Raw genomic sequence first — 20,745 nt, 5'->3', positions numbered from 1 at the left:
TCATCCGACACCTGTAATGAAAGTGAGGGAATTTCCTGCCAAAAGTCAGGAAGAAGTCAGGGAAATATTTGGTCTAGGAATTAATTCGTGCGGGTGGACAAGAGATGGCGCAACGAACGGAGCGTCCCACAGTTCCGTGTATCCACACATGTGTTGCAAACCCCTGTCATCGCGTATCGTTCGTAGTATAGGGCAGTGGATTAAAGCGTCAACAACACCATTTTCTAGTTAAGTGAACATGGCGCAATTTGTGCCTGATAAAGTGTTTTTGCGGGGTGTCCTGCTGCATTACTTTAACATGCAGAAAAGTGCGACTGAAAGTCATCGTATTTTGGTGGAAGTGTATGGTGACCATGCTCTAGCTGAGCGAACGTGTCAGAAGTGGTTTGCACGGTTTAGAAGTGGTGATTTCGGCTTGGCAGACCAAGAGCGAGCTGGACAGCCAAAAAAATTTCAAGACGAAGAATTGACAGCATTGCTCGAGCAGGATTCGTGTCAAACGCAGGAACAACTTGCAGCAGCATTAGGCGTTGATCAAACAACAGTCTCCAAACGCTTGAAAGCCATGGGAATGATTCAAAAGATGTCACATTGGGTTCCACATGAATTGAAAGACAGAGACGTTGAAAGACGAAAAACCATTTGCGAATTGCTGCTTCAACGACAGAGCAGAAAGGGGTTTCTGCATCGAATTATTACGGGTGATGAGAAGTGGATCCATTACGAGAACCCTAAACGAAAAAAGGCCTGGGTGAAACCAGGTGAACCAGGTCCATCACAACCAAAACGAGATATTCACTGTGCAAAGGTTATGCTGTGCATATGGTGGGATATGAAAGGTGTGGTGTACTATGAGCTGCTGCAACCGGGTGAAACTATGAATGGAGAACGTTATCGACGACAATTAATGCGTTTGAAGCAAGCTCTGGCCAGAACACGACGAGAATGGGAGAACAGACATGATAAACTTATTGTTCAACATGATAACGCTCGCCCACATGTCGCAAAACCGGTCAAAACCTATTTAGAAAATGTCGGATGGGAAGTTTTACCCCACCCGCCGTATTCACCAGACGTTGCTCCTTCGGACTACTACTTGTTCGATTGCATGAACAACGATTTGATTGGACAGCGGTTTACTTCTTCAGAAGATATCGAAACATGGGTCTCTGACTGGATCGCTTCCAAGGATGAGGACTTCTTTCGCCACGGAATCCGTACATTGCCTGACAGATGGGCGAAAGTGGTGGCTAGCGATGGACAATATTTTTCTTAAGGTATTTATGTATTTTGTGTTTGTACTACAGCTTCAATGTGTGCGTACCAACCGCACGAATTAATTCCTAGACCAAATAGATTTCTCCAGATCAGTAGGAACCCCGCAGCAGTTATGGAAACAAAAGTATAATGAAGGAAATGCATGTCCAGCAATTGAGTGTTAAGAAAGTTTTCATGTTACTCTTTTTAGTACAGTGAGTATAAATACCGTGCCTAAATACTATACATACGATTTAAAAATGAAAATCTGAAATGACATATGTTGTAGACGTTCGGAGGCGGAGTCACACTGAGACTGGCGTCACTATAGACAAATAGCAAATCTGAATTCTTTCGAGAGGAAGCGTAAATGAATGAATGAAGATATACTAAATTCAGGGTTCTTTTATATCAAATATTGAAATTATTCGTTTTTTTTTTCTTCAAGAGTTTCGTGTTTCTGTTAAAATAAGTTTTGGGCTTGTCTCAATAATCCGAATTAGATTTTGAAAACAATACTATCTTAATCCATTCAATATAGGCAGTTAATGTTTTTGTATTCAAGCCAGACTTGAAGTATTTACGTAAATTTACTAAATACAAAATTTAAATGTTTACAAATTACGATAAATTCGGGGTTATATTTTTGGTCTTTGGTATATTACAATATATTAGCATTCGAAATTTCGAAGCTTGTCAAAATAGAACATGCAAAATAAGACGTAATATGGTTAGAGTGGAGAACCCAGAAGTGGGCACTGGGGACGCTGTGGTGCTTGGGGTCCCGGGTTCGATCCCATCCCCCGCGAAGTGAACTTTGTGGTGGACAAACATCGTGTGCGTGGGTTTTCTGGGGGTTCTCCCGTTTCCCCCCACTTCCTTCATTCCACCATTTCATTCATTACTCATCATTACCGTCTCCTTTAGCCTAACCGGCATAACCGTCGGACGTAAAACTCAAAAGATTTCATTTCATTTCCAGAAGTGGGCATAGAAAAAACAGATTATCGATGAATAAGAAAACCTATCTCAGAAAGCAGCGAAAAGTAACAGTAAACTAAAATTTTTCGTGAAACAGAAGAGAGGAGCAGAAATAGAAAGAAAAAGAAATATCAGTGAAAGGAAAGTTTCAAGAAAATATTTGTATCGATAGAATTTGAGTTCATTTCCATATTGATATCAAACTCATCAGAGTAATTTTTGTTTACAGTGATATAGACTTGGTAGTAATAGGAAAGTGGGAAACGTTACCACTTTACACTTTGGAGAGAGCTTTATTGGACAACGATATTGCTGATCCGAAGTCGCTGAAAGTGTTGGATAAAGCTTCGGTAAGTAATTGATATTACATACGTAGTGTCTATCATTCCACAATAGTTAGGGAAGTGATGTAATCTGTTGCAGTATTACATTGGCGTGCATTAGGTTCGTTCTTGAAATACTCTCATTTCAAATAAATATGAACCTCATAATTCTCTTAGAGGTTTAATTAACATAATATTAAGATATTGCTTATTATTTACGTAGTGCATAAGGAATACTTGCTAATGGACGTAATAGGATACATATTAATAAATTAAAGTAAGAATTAAGGTTAGTGCTTATTTTAATTTAATAAGGATTACTTTTTTAAATTTTCACACACACCTCCATTTCCATGGGCGGCGATTAGGGGGGCAGTTGCCCCCCACTTTTCTGAAATGGCCTATTAATTTATATAGTTTCAACTAGGGAAATTTGTATATTAACATTGATATACAAATATTCAGATCATGTCTTGCCCCCCCCCCCCCACTTTTAACGTCCAATCGCCGCCACTGTCCATTTCCCCTGAAGAAAGCCATAATATGTAGTTGGTACGTCTTCAGGAAACATGGAAGTGAGTGAAAAAATTTCAGATACTGAAGAATATTTGATACCACAATAATTTATAATTGAATCGTCCATTTCCAGAACGACTTTTGTCCATTTTCAGCAAATTCCAGATTTTTTTTTAAAGTAGGGTTTGCATGTTTTGTAAAGCTGGGAATACTTTCGTGTGCTCATGTGAAAAACTTAAACATCTTCAAATATTTCCAGTTTTACAAAACGCATCGATCCTACAGTTTTTCTCGGTTTTCTGGGATTTGATATAAATGGACAAGAGCCTTTTTGGAACTGGACGACTCAATCAAAGCCGTTTTATATTCTTTGTCGTTTGTTTTTCGAAATTATATTTTTCAGTTTTATTTCAAATTTATCCTGAATAATAACATTATACTCCTTCCTTCCGTGATATTCAATATGAATTTCAAAATAATAGTAATATGCTTTTTTTTTTCTGTTTCTAGGTGCCAATTATAAAGCTTACTGATAAAAAGTCAGACGTAAAAGTAGATATTAGCTTCAATATGAGTAATGGAGTTAAATCTGCTGAACTTATCAAGGACTTCAAGAAGAAGTTTCCAGTCCTATCCAAACTTGTTCTAGTTCTTAAACAGTTCCTGCTACAAAGGGACCTAAATGAAGTTTTCACAGGTGGTATTAGCTCATACAGTCTCATATTGCTCACAGTAAGCTTCCTACAGGTATGTAGAAATAATAAAAAAAAAAAAAAAAATATTATTGTCATTAATTTTGTTTAGAAATTTTCATTAATTTTAGAAGGTAGTTAAGTTTGATCAGTTGAATTACATAAGTGTCTGAAGATGTAAGCACGATTCCATGTAATGTGATAAGTTATAATTCAAGCAACAAAAATACTCCAGAAATTTGTGATCTTTTTTCCTTGTGTGCTTTCTTTCAGGTAGCCTCTCAATTGCATATTAACTTACATCTTATAGTAACAGGAAAGCTTAGCTAGAATTTGCTGTGCAATCATGATTTATTGTAATAATGTACCAACGTGAAAATGAGGAGTAATCATAATGAAATATCAATGTTAAATAATTGAAAAAGCTTCAAATAACTATAGTTTCAGTTGCTTAATGTTACTTTCATTTTCTAGTTACATCCACGACAAAATGCTTACACGCAAGAGGCAAATCTTGGTGTTTTGCTCATTGAATTTTTCGAATTGTATGGAAGGCAGTTTAACTATCTTAAAACAGGCATTAGGATAAAGGATGGTGGTGCCTATATATCGAAAGAAGAGGTGAGTGAATTGAAACCTTTGGATATTTTGTTAACCGTGATGATTTCTTTTAAGACGCAATCTTTCAGTGATGCAGTTGTTTCCTTGACGGTGATTGTACTTTGCGTGCTCCTGGAAAAGTGAGGAATTTTGATTTTCAGGGTCTTAGAAGTTGAAATTTGCTGGGCAAATGTGGTGAAATATGGAATTGATTCCAAATTTTCAAAACCTTGATTTCGCGACAGATCTGTAATCCATTCGTTATTTTCATATTTGTTACTTTCGGTGTTCATTTCTTATGAGAGATTTACAGCTCTAAGAACATTTTATTAAGAAGATATATAAAAGTGTGTCTGAGCTTTCTACATACCAAAAGTAATACTATGACATTAAAACTAGTCAAAGTTTTGCACAAGACTGAGACTAATGTGGAAGTGCAGAGAAGTTAAACATGATACATCAGAATTAATAGTGCAGGTCAGTTGAACGAAAAGGGAAGTTTCGTGAGTTTTTGTGCAAGTTGATCGAGTTTAACCAGAAGATTAAAATATGTGTCAGGGCTTGACGACGACAGGGAACATCTAGAAAATGAGAAGTCTTTTCTAAGAACCAATTAGTTCTTTCCTTTCATTTTAAACAATTTTTAATTGCATACAATCTCAAATTTTAATAAGACACACATATATATATATAAGAACGTAAGTTTTTAATTAACACATCTGTTTATTCTATAAATACCTCAACATCTTTTCATCATATCTTCTTTTCTGCTCTTTCCAAAATCTATCACTATAAATCATGGATATTTAGCCCCACTGTTGCAATTCATCAGTTTCTCTCTTTTCTTTTCATATCCATTCCACCACTTTCCATTTTCTTAAAATGCTTCTTCTTTCCCTTTCTACACCTTATACACCTACCCAGTCTATTTCGTGTCTTGTTTCTTGCGTTTTGCTTATATATACTGCATCATTATCCCTCTTCAGTCTAACGTCGTTCTTGTGTTTGTTCCTTTCTTCTAATTTTTTCCTGTTTCTCCTATATAATTCCTTTCGCATTCTTTGTGCCTAATTCTATATACTGCTCCTTCCTCACTTTTTTGAATTTCCTTTTCTCTTTTCTTCCTTTTCAATAATCTAATATTTTTCTATTCCCTGTCCTTATGTTCTTACTCTTCCTTTCCTCAATAGCTTCTTCAGGACTTCCGTTAAGTTCCTGATCCTTCAAACTTCCTGGGGGCTGCGGTGGCTCAGTGGTAGAGCGTTCATAGAGTCCCGGGTTCAAACCCTGCTCCCGCTAAGTGAACTTTGTGGTGGATAAACATCATGTGCGTGGGCTTCCTCGGGTTCTCCCGTTTTCTCCCACTTCCTTCATTTCATTCATTGCTCATCGTCACCGTCTCTTTTATCCTAGCCGGCATAACAATTAGACGTAAAAAAAAAAAAAAAACTTCATATGCCTCCTATTTCAAACAATTTTTCTTTTTATTGATCCTCTCTTTCCTTCTCTCTCCTTTCTTTCTAGGGGGCCGCGGTGGTTCAGTGGTAGAGCGTTCACCTCTGGTGCATGGGGTCTTGGGTTCAAACCCTGCTCCCGCCAAGTGAACTTTGTGGTGGACAAACACCGTGTGCGTGGGTTTTCTCGGGGTTCTCCCGTTTCCTCCCACTTTCTTCATTCCACCATTTCATTCATTACTCATTATTACCGTCTCCTTTAGCCTAACCGGCATAACCGTGGGACGTAAAACTGAAAAATTTCATTTCATTTTCATTTTTCTTTCTCTCTCTCGTTCTTCAGTTTTGCTCTGCTGTATCTATTGTGCACTAACATTTTGCTGTATCATTTTCCCCCCTGTACCACGTTGTATTGAACGTCCCTCTTACCTTCATTATTATCATATCCAAAAAGTTTATTTCACCATCTTCTAATTCCACCTCTCAACTTATTCCTTTTTCTTTATCCTCGATCCTTCTTACAAACTGCCTCTTTGAACATGTCTGATGAAGGGAGCAGTACATTGCCGAAACTGTAACATGGTTATTTACTAAAAGTAGTTTGCCTAGTCAGATTTTACTTTTGATTGAAGCAACGCAGTTCCAAGCTAGAATAACGTCATTCAAAAGGTGTGATCTTTCTAGGTAAAGAAAATTGGAAATATTTAACGGTAACAATCAGCCAATAACATATAATTAAAAGGAATGACACTTCTGATCGGAGTGTATATACTTATTTATTACAACTAAAATACAGTGGAACGGTTTCAACAATTTAACATTATCTTCATCAGACACTAACTGAAAGAGAGATCTTGAGAACATAGAAATATATACTAAAAGTGAAAGTACTAAGATTCATTGTTTGTATGAGAAGCCACCTGGGTCGTACTTTCTCGGGCGTCATTTCGGCCACCTACCCTGACTTAATTACCCTTTCGCTTGTTATTTATAATTGTCTAATTGCCATAAAAACTTTCTCTTAATCTTCTCTTGGTGCCTATTAGATATAATTTAAAAGAAACGAAACTATACCAAATACAGCTGATTAGTTGTATTTAATATAGTTTTGTATAGCATTTTAGTATAATATAGTTTTGTTACTTTCCAAATATATCTAATAGGCATCAAGGGAAGATTAAGTTTTTTAAAGCAATTGGTCAATTAGAAACAACAAGTGGATTACAGATGTTTAAAAAAGATAAATACAGATGTTTGGATAACTATATTTATTCTGGTCAGAAGCATTAATAATTCCAGCAGAGAGTTCGAGTCGCGATGGGTAGAGTATCATTAAAAGGGATCACTGTAACTTAATTTAAATCAAGAGGATGTTGCATTATACTCAACATATTTGACACAGTCATTCATATATATATATCAGCAGTAACCAGTTCACCTGTAAGTGCCATGGTGTGAATTTTATGCGGTAAAATGGGCGACCTGACAGACTTCCAAAGAGGCATGATCATTGGTGCCCGTCTGGTTGGAGCTTCAATGGCAACAGTGGTGAACATTGTGGGAGTATCTAAAGGCACCGTGTCCAATGTCGCGAGGGCATACACAATTCATGGGCAAACTACGTTTGCAAAGCACAACAGTGGTCGAAAGACAGTCCTGTCAGATAGGGACTGGAGGGCATTAAAACGGGTTGTAGCAGCTAAAAAGACCACTGCAATGAAAATTACGTCTGAACTCAATTCCGGCCTACAGAACCCAGTTTCATCGAAAACAGTGCGACGGGAACTTCAGAAAATAAAAATTCATGGCAGGGCCGCTATCGCCAAACCCCTGGTCACAGCAGTAAGTGCGAGGAGGCGTATCCAATGGTGCAAGGACCACAAGGCGTGGACTCATGAGCAGTGGAAACACGTAATGTGGTCCGATGAATCGACCTTCACCTTGTTTCCAACAACCGGTCGTGTTTACGTATGGAGAACACCGTCGCAGGCGTATGATACAGACTGTCTGCTCCCAACTGTAAAGCATGGAGGTGGTTCTGTTACAGTATGGGCAGCGATATCGTGGTTTTCCGCAGGTCTCATCATAGCCCTGCATGGAATGATGAATGCTAAGGCGTATGAGGCGATTTTGGGGAACCAGGTTCTACCCATGACCCAAATATTGTTCCTTGATGGTGGTGGAATCGACCATGATGATTTGGTACCCTGTCACACTGCAAAAACTGCGAAATCATGGTTTGAGGAGCATGACCAGGAGCTATCACACTTCCCCTGGGTCCCACAATCACCAGATCTGAACATTATTGAGCCATTGTGGTCTGAGTTAGAAAGGCGTGTTCGGTCTCATTACCCTCCACCAGTCTCCCTTAAGGAACTGGAGCATGTTTTGGGGGAACAATGGAAGAAAATTCCACACACCACGATTCAGGAGCTGTATACGTCCATTCCACGTCGGATCCAAGCTGTTTTGGACGCAAAAGGAGGCCCTACACCATACTAGGTATGATTTTCACACTTTTGCAAACGTTTTAGATTTTTTTTATCCAACCCCTATATATATATATATATATATATATATATATATATATATATATATATATATATATATATATATCGGGTGTTCTAAAAATGGCATCCACGGACAACAGAGCTCTTTTCTGCAAGTCAAAGCGAAAATGCTATATAACTGTATAGGCTTTGGGGCCTCCTACAGCCGCTATGGGGAATCAAAAATTTCACTATATGCCAACGTCGTAAACTTACTTCAAACCATTAGCATTGCTCTACGACAGGGCGCAATATTTCAAAGTCAGACGCACTCGCCAATCCAAAAATGAGGATCACCAGCATCTCTTACGAACAAATTGAGTGAGAGCACTCTCTCCCCCCCTTCCACGGCCTTTGATTTGACAAAGAAAGAAATTACATCAGGGCATAAAATTTCAAAACCAGACCATTAGATTCAGGATAATGAATTTTGAATTGCATTACATGTTAAAAAATATCTTACCTTAAGAATTCACGTTTGTGTAATGCTCTCTCTCTGCACTGAAGTACCAGTTGTCGATTGCAGTTTTCGGATCATGGTCCTTAAGGAAAGAAGGGGGAATTACAACGTTGTGAAGACTTCACATTCCGGGTTTTCTCTCACTTAGTGACAATTATTTTCGTTCGAAACAGAAACTGCGGATCCCTGTGGGTTTAGACAGAAACCATTCCTACTGAACACTGGTCGCCAGATCTAAATTTCTAGTCGCCAATGGCGCTCTGCGACCGGAAATTTTGCGCCTTGATCTGGGAATTCATCAAGCAGTTACATCGATTGTCACGTTAATAGATGAAACTAGTTTCAAGATCTGTCAATTTGAAAGCTAAAGTCTGTACACGTTGACACTAGCACCATCTTGTGCCATGCACAAATTGACAGATTTAACGGTGGATGTTTCGCTGAGTTTGCGTATCCGATTTTGTTTCAATAAACCAAGACACACATTGTCTTTTTCCATCCTTTTCTTGAGGAGTAATCATTTTTGTAGGGGTTTATTCAACAATGTTTCTTTCGTCAACGGGTACTTGAAATAACACAAATGCAATGTGATTATTTTGTTGTTGTTGTTGAAATTGAAGACATATATATATATATATATATATATATATATATATATATAGTGTCATTGAAAAAAGTATATAAACTATTTTTTGTTTATTGCAGGTTCAGAAAGACATGATAGATGGCCACCGTCCTTCCTTGTTGTGTATAGAAGATCCTCTCACTCCAGGAAATGATATTGGTCGAAGTTCATACGGAGCATTGCATGTTAAACAGGCGTTTGAATATGCGTATATTGTCCTTACTCAGGCAGTAAATCCTCTTAATACGACGATCAATGATGCCAGTAAATGGAGGTAATATTAGAAATATTTAAAATTAGAGTTTAAGACTTAATGATAGTAGTAGGTTATTATCATTAGCTATAGTATAAACTGTCATTTTGTAGATATAATAATGAAAAGCTTAAAAGGGGTATATTTTAGTATCAATTTCATCGTAAAAGTTTGCGTGTTTTTGAACTTGATTGTGTTAGGTACGAATGACATTTTTTTTTTACATTTTCCAATTTTAGTCTGTCGATTTTCTCGAAAACTGCGCATGAGGATTTATTCTTAGGCTTGTCATTTAGTTTAGTTTCATGAAATAAGTGCTGTTCCTATAAAATATTTGTAGACGTTTAGTTTTTGTATGTGTTTATATAATATTTAATGTAAATTGTTAAGTCAGCCTATAATATAGTATTTCTTCAGCCTATAATATAGTATTCAGTAAAATCATTTTTATAATATAATTTTAAAATATGAAGCAAAAAATATATGGATTCGTAAAAGACAGTTCAAATGTATAATAATTTGCTTAAAAATTTTTTTTCACGTCAATAGAAGTACTTTTCTGTAATAGTACAGTTTCAGAGGAAGTTTCTTCCGTAGTTCTTTTTTTGCAGATTGATGTGAAACCAAAATGAACAAGAAATAAAATTTCTTGTCGAATCCATTTTAGAAAATCTTGAATAATGTAAAAATATTTACTTGTAACTGAATCGGTGAGTAGAAAAAGAACATTCCAAAAATAAGGGATAACATTCCATGATAACAATTTCTTTATAACTAAATATCCAATCCCATTACGTTTTTGGAATTCCCCCATACAAATATTTTTATATAAGAAATGGTATTTCCGGTAAGCAGTTTTACTTTGTTTTTCAAAAGTAACGTGTTGGGGAATGTTCTTTTTCCACTCACGTTAAGTCTTGTTAAGAGGTCATCTAAATTTGTGGTGGACAGTACCGTGCCCGCAGGTTTTCTTAGGTTTCTCCAGTTTTTCCCATATTTTCATTCCACCAGTTCCATAATCTGTCTTTTTAATCCTAAAGGGCATAACTGTGGAACTTAAATATGTTCATTTTTTTTATCTAGTAGACGTGAAACATCATAGAAACTATGAGATCATATTGCAGTAATTCCGTAGAATTCACAGTAATAATTATTTTTATAGATTTTTGAAAGATACTTGTGATTTATATATATATATATATATATATATATAGATAGATAGATAGATAGATAGATGTATGTGTGCGTGTAATAATTTTTAAAATTAGCGGGAAGGCTAACAAATTTTAGAAGCGTAGTAATGTATTATGTGAATGATATGAAGAATAATAGTTATAAACGCAACAAAGCCAGTCGAATAAAAAAAAAAAACTCTTTCTACATTTTATGAAGTAGGTTTGTGCGATTGAAATGCTCTAAAGGGGAAAAAATCTCACTATCTAGTTGATCAAAATAGTTACCGTCTACAACTGCATAGTTTTGCCATGTTCATCCAGCGATTGGATTTCGAGGCGAAAAAAGTCTGGAATCAGGGATATGAAGAAATCCTTAAGCTCACGTTGCACCGCCCAATCAGAAAGTCTTACTCTCAAAAAGTGATCGAGATGCCGAAAGAGATGATAGTCAATAAGAGAGATATCGGGGTAATACGATGGGTGAAAAAGGGTTTCATACTGCATCCTATAGGAGCATTACCATTTTTTACGCGACAGCGTTGTCGTGCAACAATGAGAACACCACGTCTGTTAACCATTACTGGATGCTTGCGGTGCATTGCATGGAATTCAGCAATGTAACAAACTATATTGATCGTTTCACCACGTCTGAGAAAAACCTCTCACCATTCCAGCAAAAACACCTTCTGTTGATTATGATCCAACCAATGTATTGTCCATTTACTCTTGACATACCAGATCAGTTTTTCATTTGAAGTTACAGTCTAAAATAGAAAGGTATATTCAGGTTATTCCTTACACTCAGAAAACTGCATATCTTCAAACGCCGATTCTAGTTCGCCAATGTTATGTTGTACCCATGAATAAAATCTTCTCACCTTACCAATTGCACGAAGCCACCGAACAATGATGGTAAAGTGTATGCCATACTCGTCTACAATGGCACTAACACTTTTCCAGTGGGCTGTTTTCATGGTGTTCTGGAGTTTATCTGAACATGGTGTTGGTCGATGCTCACTGTTCTCATTTTGCAATGCTGTCACCAGAACAAACTGTCGGCGAATTGTGCATTCATTCGCTGTTTCTGGCCTAAGTGTACTATTAATGTTCTTTGTGGCTTGCTTCGCAAAATCCCAGTTTGAATTCGCAAAGAAAACTGCAGTTGTATGCGCTCCGTGGTGTACTTTCATACGACCTTGTTCAGCAGCATACTGCCTCCCGACTGTCTGGATACCCCAGCCTGTTTGCTGGACGTGTATTTAGCTTGCGACTTGTGTTGTGTTGCTGAGGTGAGTTTACCACCAGACGTTAAAACGGACATTTCATTCGCACCAACCTAATATTTCAAGTACTTACGAGAGCCAAAGCAAAATGGTCTAAAATTACAAAGGTTAGACACTTGAGGAGATTCTATAAGGATGCAAGAAACGAAATGAATCACTTAATAATAAATGTGAATGAACATTAATAACTGGTCTACCATTTTGTCCTTTCCGTGCGGAAAGTTTAACAACTTACTGAACATATAGAACATAATTCAAAATACATACAGCACTCATCTTTGTGTTTTGAAGAGATGATCAGTTTTGTCTTAAATTCGCATTAATATTTCTGGTATAATGCACGAATATCCTTCATCAGGATGTTTTCTGAGCTAAATGTAGAAAATGTTGGGTTATTTATAGTCTAGGGTCTGACACTTCAGTAACAATAACCAATGTACTCAATGAATTCCATGTGCTTTTTACCAGTATAAACTATTAGTTTCTTCTTCAGGCTATCTTTATCTACCTTCTAGCAAATTATAGAGGAGAGTGGCTTATTGTTTACTTGTCTGAAATAGCGTGTGTTTTAGAGACATTCATTTTTACAGAGAGAGGGGATATTATAATCTCACTTTGTCGTATTTAAAGTAGAAGGTTTTAAATTAATCTCTAATGATGTGTTAGTAGACATTTATCGCTTGTGTTAAGTACTGTATAAGGAAGCATACTCTATTACAGATGTAAAATTTATATGGAAGGGGGCATGGCAATAGAAAATGTATTAGGGAAGTGTATGGTAGCTCTTAATACTCGTGAAACGTATAAACACAAACGGCTGAAAAACAAAACGACTGTATATGTATATTTCCATTCTACTTAGATAACACTTAAAGTAGTAACTGTTTCCGTTTAATTGTAAGAAAATGAAGATTTGTTTGTGATCGCATCACGAGAGAACGGCTAAACCGTTTCAAATGAATTTTTGGATATAGTTACCACATACTGCGAACTGTTTGGATATAGTTACCACGTACTGCGAACTGGATTTTTATCTTGTGTTGATTAAAATGCGTATCCAAAAATTATGCTAAAACCTCAGAATCTCACGATCCTGCCAAGTTCGGAAGATAAAATTTGGTGTATAAACACTGTCCCAACGTTTAGGACATTTTCTATAGATTTTTTTCTTCACATTGAAGGCTATGTTGCCTATTGTTTGTGTCACGGGAAAACGGTTGACCAGTTTGAAATGAATTTTGGAACATAATCACCTTTTTTCAGGTAGGTTTTTATCACGTAGTTTGATTCAAGGGCGCATCGTAAGTGGGTTAGAGGGGATTCAAAATGTACGTAAATGCAGTATGTCACGAACCCGAGAAGTTTGGAAGTTTAAACACTATATATACACTTCTCGTTAAAAATACGTGGACACGTGTCCTAGCACTTTTGAGAATTCACGTTTTAAGGGGGATATTTTCTATATTTTTATCCTTCACATATGAAAGCATTGTTATCTGTTTGTAATTGCATCACGGGAATACGGTTGAACAGTTCGAAATGAATTTTGGAACACTGTTACAATCTACCTTGAGCTAAGTTTTTATCGTACTACTTTGATTAAAGAACGTATCCTAAGGGAGTACGTTCAAAATTTCAGCCATAAATACAGTATATCATGAGTCCGTTCTGTACAGTATACATATTCCTATATGTAACTATTTATCAAATAGTCACAGAGTCAGTGTCAATATAACATTGAAATTTATTTAATGTAATTTATTCTGAAACTATGTACATACCAAACCAATACTGTATTATTGTATTTTCAGTATATTGGGTCGAATAATAAGGATAACTGACGAAGTAATAGAATACCGTCAATGGATTAAGGAAATTTTTCCTCTGCCAAATCAGTCAGACTCCTCCAATACGACTTCTACAGAAGTGACAACGTTGCCATCGCTAACAACTCCTCCACCTGTGTCGGCGTCCGTGTCATGTCCAGTGATCGTACCAAGCACAGTACCTCTGCCTACCATGACAGGCAATCCTGTGATTCCAGTGACAGTTCACATGTCAGTGGTGCAGATGCCGCTTCAGGTGTCATTGACTGGACCAATGTCCACTACGTGTTCATATCCTTCGCTTAGTCGACAACATACGCGAGAGGACAACGACTCTATATCCTCGGCCTCATCAACAACGTGTAGTGATGGGTCAGGTTCAACAGTTGACAGTGCAGCTGGAAGTTCCAATAGTAGTGTAACCAGTGACACGGTGAGTTGATAATGTCTGTGCATCTAATTGTAGCGCGTGTATGAAACAAATGTAATAGAAAAATGAAAGCATCTAGTCAACCAATGTTTTTAGAAATGTGTATTGTAATGATTTTAATATATTTATCGACAAAATTTAATTTGATCATAAATTAATTAACTGACACACCTTAATCTATAATATGAGAAAAGTATTAATATGAGTTTTTTTTTTTTTTTTTTTTTTTTTTCCAAAAAATAAGCTCTAAATTATTTAAACATAAAATTACTTTTTGATTGCCCTAATTGTAATGTGCCCGTATATTCAACGTTAAGTAGCTTAAAAAATGAATCTCGACCTGCTGTAGATAAACAGATCTGTGTTTTTCACACAAATGAACAGTACCTATATGTTACAACTCGCAGATGTCCATGGGATAGAATTAGCCAGTTTTTGCAAGTACTGGTCGCTACTTGCGTAAGTTACATAGGAAAGAAGTAAGGCGTAAAAGATTATAGTTCTATGAAAGTCATAACAATATCTGTCGTTTATAAAGGCAAGTGATTATAAATCAGTTCCCTTGGAGGTCATATGGTTTGGATTCCAAGTTAAGCTGTAATTCCACGTTTCATACAGCTTTGGTACTGAAAAAGGCGTTGAACTCTCAACTAACCAACGAAGAAGCGGCTGCTAAGTATATTACTATATTCAGTATTACTACTGAATATATAGATATGAAGCAAATTGTAAAGCAGACCTCGTTAAGCTAAATATAGCAGCGTTACATGTATGTTGCTCTTAAAAGTAGATCTCAGAAACGAGCTAACACCAGTTAAAGATGATTTTCCAAAATATATATATTTTCAGAATCATATTAGTAACAATATTTAGTAAATAGTCATTACAGCAATGAAAGTTTATGGAAGATAAAGGCTATTATACTATTACAGGGATGCAAATAAACAACAAAATTTTACTCGCTCAAAAAAAAAAAAAAAAAAAAAAAAAAGCCACAATAGAAATAATTTACTTACCTTCGGTATGATATTAAATACTCGCCCGCACCGATGAACCAGTCGCCCTGGGCGAGTGGTTATTTGCATCCCTGTATTATTATTATTATTATTATTATTATTATTAGTAAACATCAAGAACGTATATCGTTTTTCCTGTGTAAGTGGTGAAGAAATTCATACACCGAATTATTAATCAAGGAAAATTCTTTGAATTTTTTTTTGCTTTTCATGTTTATGTATTTGTCTTGTTGCAGAATAAGTTTTATTATTATTATTATTCGCCTTTTTGGAAAACACAGACACGATATTGGAAATGTTTTGTGCGACAAGTGTCGTTTTAACTCGTTAAGTGTGTAAGTTAATCATTTAACAAGAATGAGAATATAACGGTTGAAAGCGTGGAGACTTCATAGGAGAGTTGTAGTCAGGAGTCAGGATAACCACTACTGCTTGTGATTACATTCTGTAGGCCTCTTCCGTATTATAGAAAATTAAAAAATCCATTGGGCACTTCAGCAATATGTAATGAAGGAAGGTACTAAAATGTTATCAGAAAGCTTGTGAAATCGAAACAATTAAATCGTCTTCTGCTCCGCCATTTGCGAATTACGGTATGGTTAATGTTATCAAATGCAGGAACTGAAATTATCACTATTGAGTAGCAGAAAATTAATAACTAGATTTTTTCGGAGTTTTGGTATCAAATTATGAGCTAATAAAATTAATGGTACAAGTTTTCCGTATATAGTATAATCCCATTGTTGGTTAAGGCCGTCTTTGTCCAGATTTAATTTTGGTTCCTTGATACTAGTAAAATATGATGTCAAGGTAAACTATTTTCTTATTATTTAGAAGGTGTTCTTTAATTTTCTACTTCTCGGATATATATATCTCAGTCGGATATTTATTATCGGGCAGGTTCGTATCTTCTTGTGTAATACCCCTCCCCCCCCCCCAAAAAAAAATCAATAAAAATTCGACAAGAAGAAAGATTAAGAAAGAAATTAATATATTTAGACTAACACTGACAATCATTCTAGTAATGCTATGTCCATTAGAACAGTATTTTTGGTATTCTAAATTATATAGTCTGATTTTCGTGTACATTACCTTTCTATTCGTGTATGTAAACCTTTAACTAGAGTGTAATATATATAGGCAAACTTAATTTCTTTGCTTTATAAAGATAATGTTTATATTCTTTAGTGCTAAATGAAAGTATCATTATCAGTAGTATAGTAACTATGCAGGGTGATTCACGGAAATGCTTCGTGTCACATTAAGAATCGATCAGGCTTGTACCTATGAGCATCAATAAGCACGTTCTGCGATGTGGAGTTTCGCATCTCAGGATAGACAGTATCGTATATTTTTCTGAGATTTCAATTTGCAAAGTTAAACTGTTTGAAATATATATATATATATATATATATATATATATATATATATATATATATATATATATATATATATATATATATATATATATTAGGGATGGCCAATTCCGGAATTTTTACTTTCCGGAATCCGGAAAGTAAAATCGGAAAATTCCGGATTTCGGAAAAATTCCGGAATTCGGAAAAATTCCGGATTTCGGAAAAAATCCGGATTTCGGAAAAATTCCGGAATTCGGAAAAATTCCGGAATTCGGAAAAATTCCGGAATTCAGAAAAAATCCGGAATTCGGAAAAATTCCGGAATTCGGAAAAAATCCGGATTTCGAAAAAATTCCGGAATTCGGAAAAAATCCGTATTTCGGAAAAATTCCGGAATTCGGAAAAATTCCGGATTTCGGAAAAAATCCGGAATTCGGAAAAATTCCGGAATTCGGAAAAATTATTTTTTCTTTTTGTAATCCTAAGAATTTTGTTCAAATGCAAACGAACAAATTTCCTTTTTGTAATCCTAAGAATGTATGATGCAAGTTAAGCTGAAACTTATATCTTAAAGTATACACTACTCAATCTTCCCATGGTTAATGAGATGTAGTCCAAAAGTACGATGTACTCCTAATATTTAATTTTTGTTTTACTGTGATATTGTCCAGAGGTAAGACATATATTACACTGAGATAAACAACTTGACATAATGAAGATGTTATCATACGTAGTTTTCCAGAAAATCGTGAGAAACGATTTTTTATGAAGTTAAAATATGCGTCGCTTGTTGCCAGTGTAATGCAATTGATAACTTTTATGCTGGAATAGTCTTCTTCTTCTTCTTCTTCTTCTTCTTATTATTATTATTATTATTATTATTATTATTATTATTATTATTATTATTATTATTAATCGTTTATGTACTGTAAAAGAAAAATATGAACCGTTAAGTAGTATATTTTATCTTGTTTTTTGATATCTTCTAACAGTAATAACAAATTGCTTGTAAATACGCAATGATTATCAAGGACAATGGCATATTAATGTAAGGACTACTCTGCAGACTAGCAATAAACAATAAACAATAACATAAACAATAGTCCCAAAAAAAAAGTAACTAACTTGGGCACGTCAGAATATTCGCGAGAATATAGGGACGTATTGAGACTAGCAAAAAACGTGGTGTTATTATTACTCAAAGGGCCGTACGATGGAGGCTTTAACGTTAATGTTAATGGCACCAATGAGCACTTACTTGCTCTAATGGTTAACCTCACTTTTGAGATGATTCTTAGAAGTGGGCGTGTTGGCATGCAGTTGGAGTACTAACGATTTGCGTCACTATCGAACACTAACTTAGCACTAGCGACGTTTAAAGTCGAAATTGGAGTCTGACATAAGTGGCTTGTCAACTTCACGGACATTATATTTTCCTTGAATGCGAGAATTTTGCGCCCTACCACAAAAATAGGAAAAAATGCACTCGCAATATATTTGCACTGGAATGTTTGCGCCCTACCCCAAAAAGAGGGGAAAATGCGCCGGCTATATATTTGCACTGGGATGTTAGCGCCCTACAATTCAACTTATTATTGTATTGTGTAAAGTAACTTCCACTCGCACTTGAACTAGGCTTGCCTCTCATCGTCTCAGTGAGTTACTCCATCCGTTATAATATTCCGAACAAATGAAAAAAAAATACAATTTTAGTTCACTAAAGGGCAATCCATACAAATACAATTTTTCATTATACTACAAAATTTACAATAAACGTATAAATGACTGATATATAATTATTTATTAATATAATCAAAGAGTATAATTTAATCTACAAAAGGCTGTTTGGCTCTACCCAGATATCTCTGTTCACAATCCTTGAGAGTTGTTTGGCTTTTCAGGACACAAAATATAGAAAAGAAAATGTAAAGTGAATGTAAAATCAGTTCAGTAATATTATCAAGAAAACTATGTACAGTGTGTTTACTTGCTGGAATTACACTTCAAACACACAATTGCGTTCAGTCGTTCTTTCAGGAAAAATGTTCCGGGGGGCACATTTAGTATTCCGGAGGGGGGTCACTGCTGGTACTATTCTATTTATTATTATATTATAGACGTATTATTTTGGTCTCCTCCGAGGGGGCACTCTGAGAGCTCTGGGGAGGCCAGTGTTCCCCCAAAATCATCTCTGGAAGAAGCAGTGATTGCGTTGATCCGTTGTGTTCTTTTGGCTTATATTGAAGTTTATTCTCCCCTTATATAGCCACAATGAAAATAAATCACAAATGGCATGGTTGTGGGGGGAGGATTGTTTATGCTGTAATGTCAGCCCCTCCGAGGAAATGCGTAAGCTCCAATAGGTTCTTTTATTTCGCAGGTCTCAAACTTCCCGGTGGAGGTACATCGCAGGCGCAATTTTCCCTGTTCTTGAGGTAGGGCGCAAATTTCCCAGACGCAAAATTCTCGACACCGTTCGAATGACCTCGGAAGACTATATCTTTTTCAATACTTTTTTATAATTTTTTACTCGAGATTTCTTCATAGCTTCTTATTAAAATACTTACTAATATATCCTCATTTTATTGTCCTAACCAATCAATATGGGTATGGTGTCAGTAAAATATTTAGATTGATCGAGCCTCTGGTGTGTAACCACAGTATCATGCCCCCATTAGAAATCTTGGCTAAACGAATCAATATATGTTGCCAATAAAATAGTTTAGAATGATTGAGCCCCTGGTAAATAACCATAGTATTTCGTGACAGACCCCCCCCCCTTCCTATTACCATATTCTAGCTACGTGCCTGACTCAGCTAAATCTCTACATTCTTTACCAAGCACACATTTTCTAAAGCGGAAAATGCTCTCTAAATACCTAAGCTCATTATTTTCAGCAGATGCACAAACTGGGTAACATGCTATCTACATGAATGTTATATATGTCGATTACTGGAAACCGCTTCTCGCTATCTATTACCATATTTACTATATAATGATTAACGTTAAAACCGGAAATGGTTGATTTGTACCGCTTCCGGTTTGAATATTACATTCATCAGGGAACTCGATTCTTAACTATTGACTCTGTACATCATGGCCAAAATTGATTGGTAATCCATCAGATAGTTCTTGAGACTGTTTGTTTCACTGACGGACAGAATGAATATATGGCTATAGAGTTTTGATAAACTAAATTCGTTAATGAGTGATGATGGAACAAATATAAGAAAGGGAACCAAGAGTACCACCGGGAAAATTTTCGAACACAAAATTAGCCATCGAAAACCCACATGTCCTGGGTTAGAATACCATAGATGAAAACTCTACCACTGAGTCATCAATCACCCGCTTATTAGTTTTGTTAACTATTATATTAATATAAATTAATGAATGCCTGCTTATGTTAATTATTGAACAATTACATTGTATACTTCGTAAAGTCAATTTGTATTTACTGTACATACAGTGAGCGCAGAAAGTGTTCGTACACCTATGCTATTGAAACGAGAATGCCTGCGAAAAAGAAACAGAAAATTTAAGAAGTGTAATAACACACACAATATGAATAATGAAAACTAAGCTTTATGAATATATCAATAAAGAACCACAAAGACAAGTTTAATGGTCAGAAAGTAAATAAATTCCGTAGAAAATATATAGAGTAGACGCAAAAAGTGATCGTACACCTGACGTACGAATACGAAACAAAGATACCACAACTGGGGTTCACTAGTATTCACCTGAGTATACACCTCTGTATAGCATGACGAGTAACAGAATGAGTTTAGTTGTGAATAGGAGTGAAAAAACTGCACGGTGGGCTGTCGAAATGGGAAGCAACCGAACAGAAACAAATGAGGAGACAAGAAAAGTAATTATTAAAGTGCATAAGAAGGGTAAGTCTTTGAGAAAGATAGCAAACCTCAGGGGCAGATCCAGAGGG

The 20,745-nt window shown here is 35.8% G+C and overlaps 1 protein-coding gene across 1 annotated transcript in view; it reads left to right on the top strand.

The window, feature by feature from the left end:
• Positions 1–20,745, top strand: part of LOC145675119 (uncharacterized) — an 82,382-nt gene that overhangs the window by 32,095 nt on the left and 29,542 nt on the right. The window contains exons 3-7 of the mRNA XM_081745490.1: positions 2,468–2,588; positions 3,588–3,824; positions 4,244–4,390; positions 9,538–9,731; positions 13,980–14,427. Coding sequence (XP_081601616.1) covers positions 2,468–2,588; positions 3,588–3,824; positions 4,244–4,390; positions 9,538–9,731; positions 13,980–14,427 — 1,147 coding nt within the window. The remainder of the gene's footprint in view (positions 1–2,467; positions 2,589–3,587; positions 3,825–4,243; positions 4,391–9,537; positions 9,732–13,979; positions 14,428–20,745) is intronic.

Source organism: Thermobia domestica, chromosome 2 (genome assembly GCF_964235325.1).
Source record: "Thermobia domestica chromosome 2, izTheDome1.hap1.1, whole genome shotgun sequence".
NCBI classification, from domain to species: domain Eukaryota; kingdom Metazoa; phylum Arthropoda; class Insecta; order Zygentoma; family Lepismatidae; genus Thermobia; species Thermobia domestica.
Note: the sequence above shows the minus strand (reverse complement) of the source record. Positions and strands in the feature narration are given on the sequence as shown.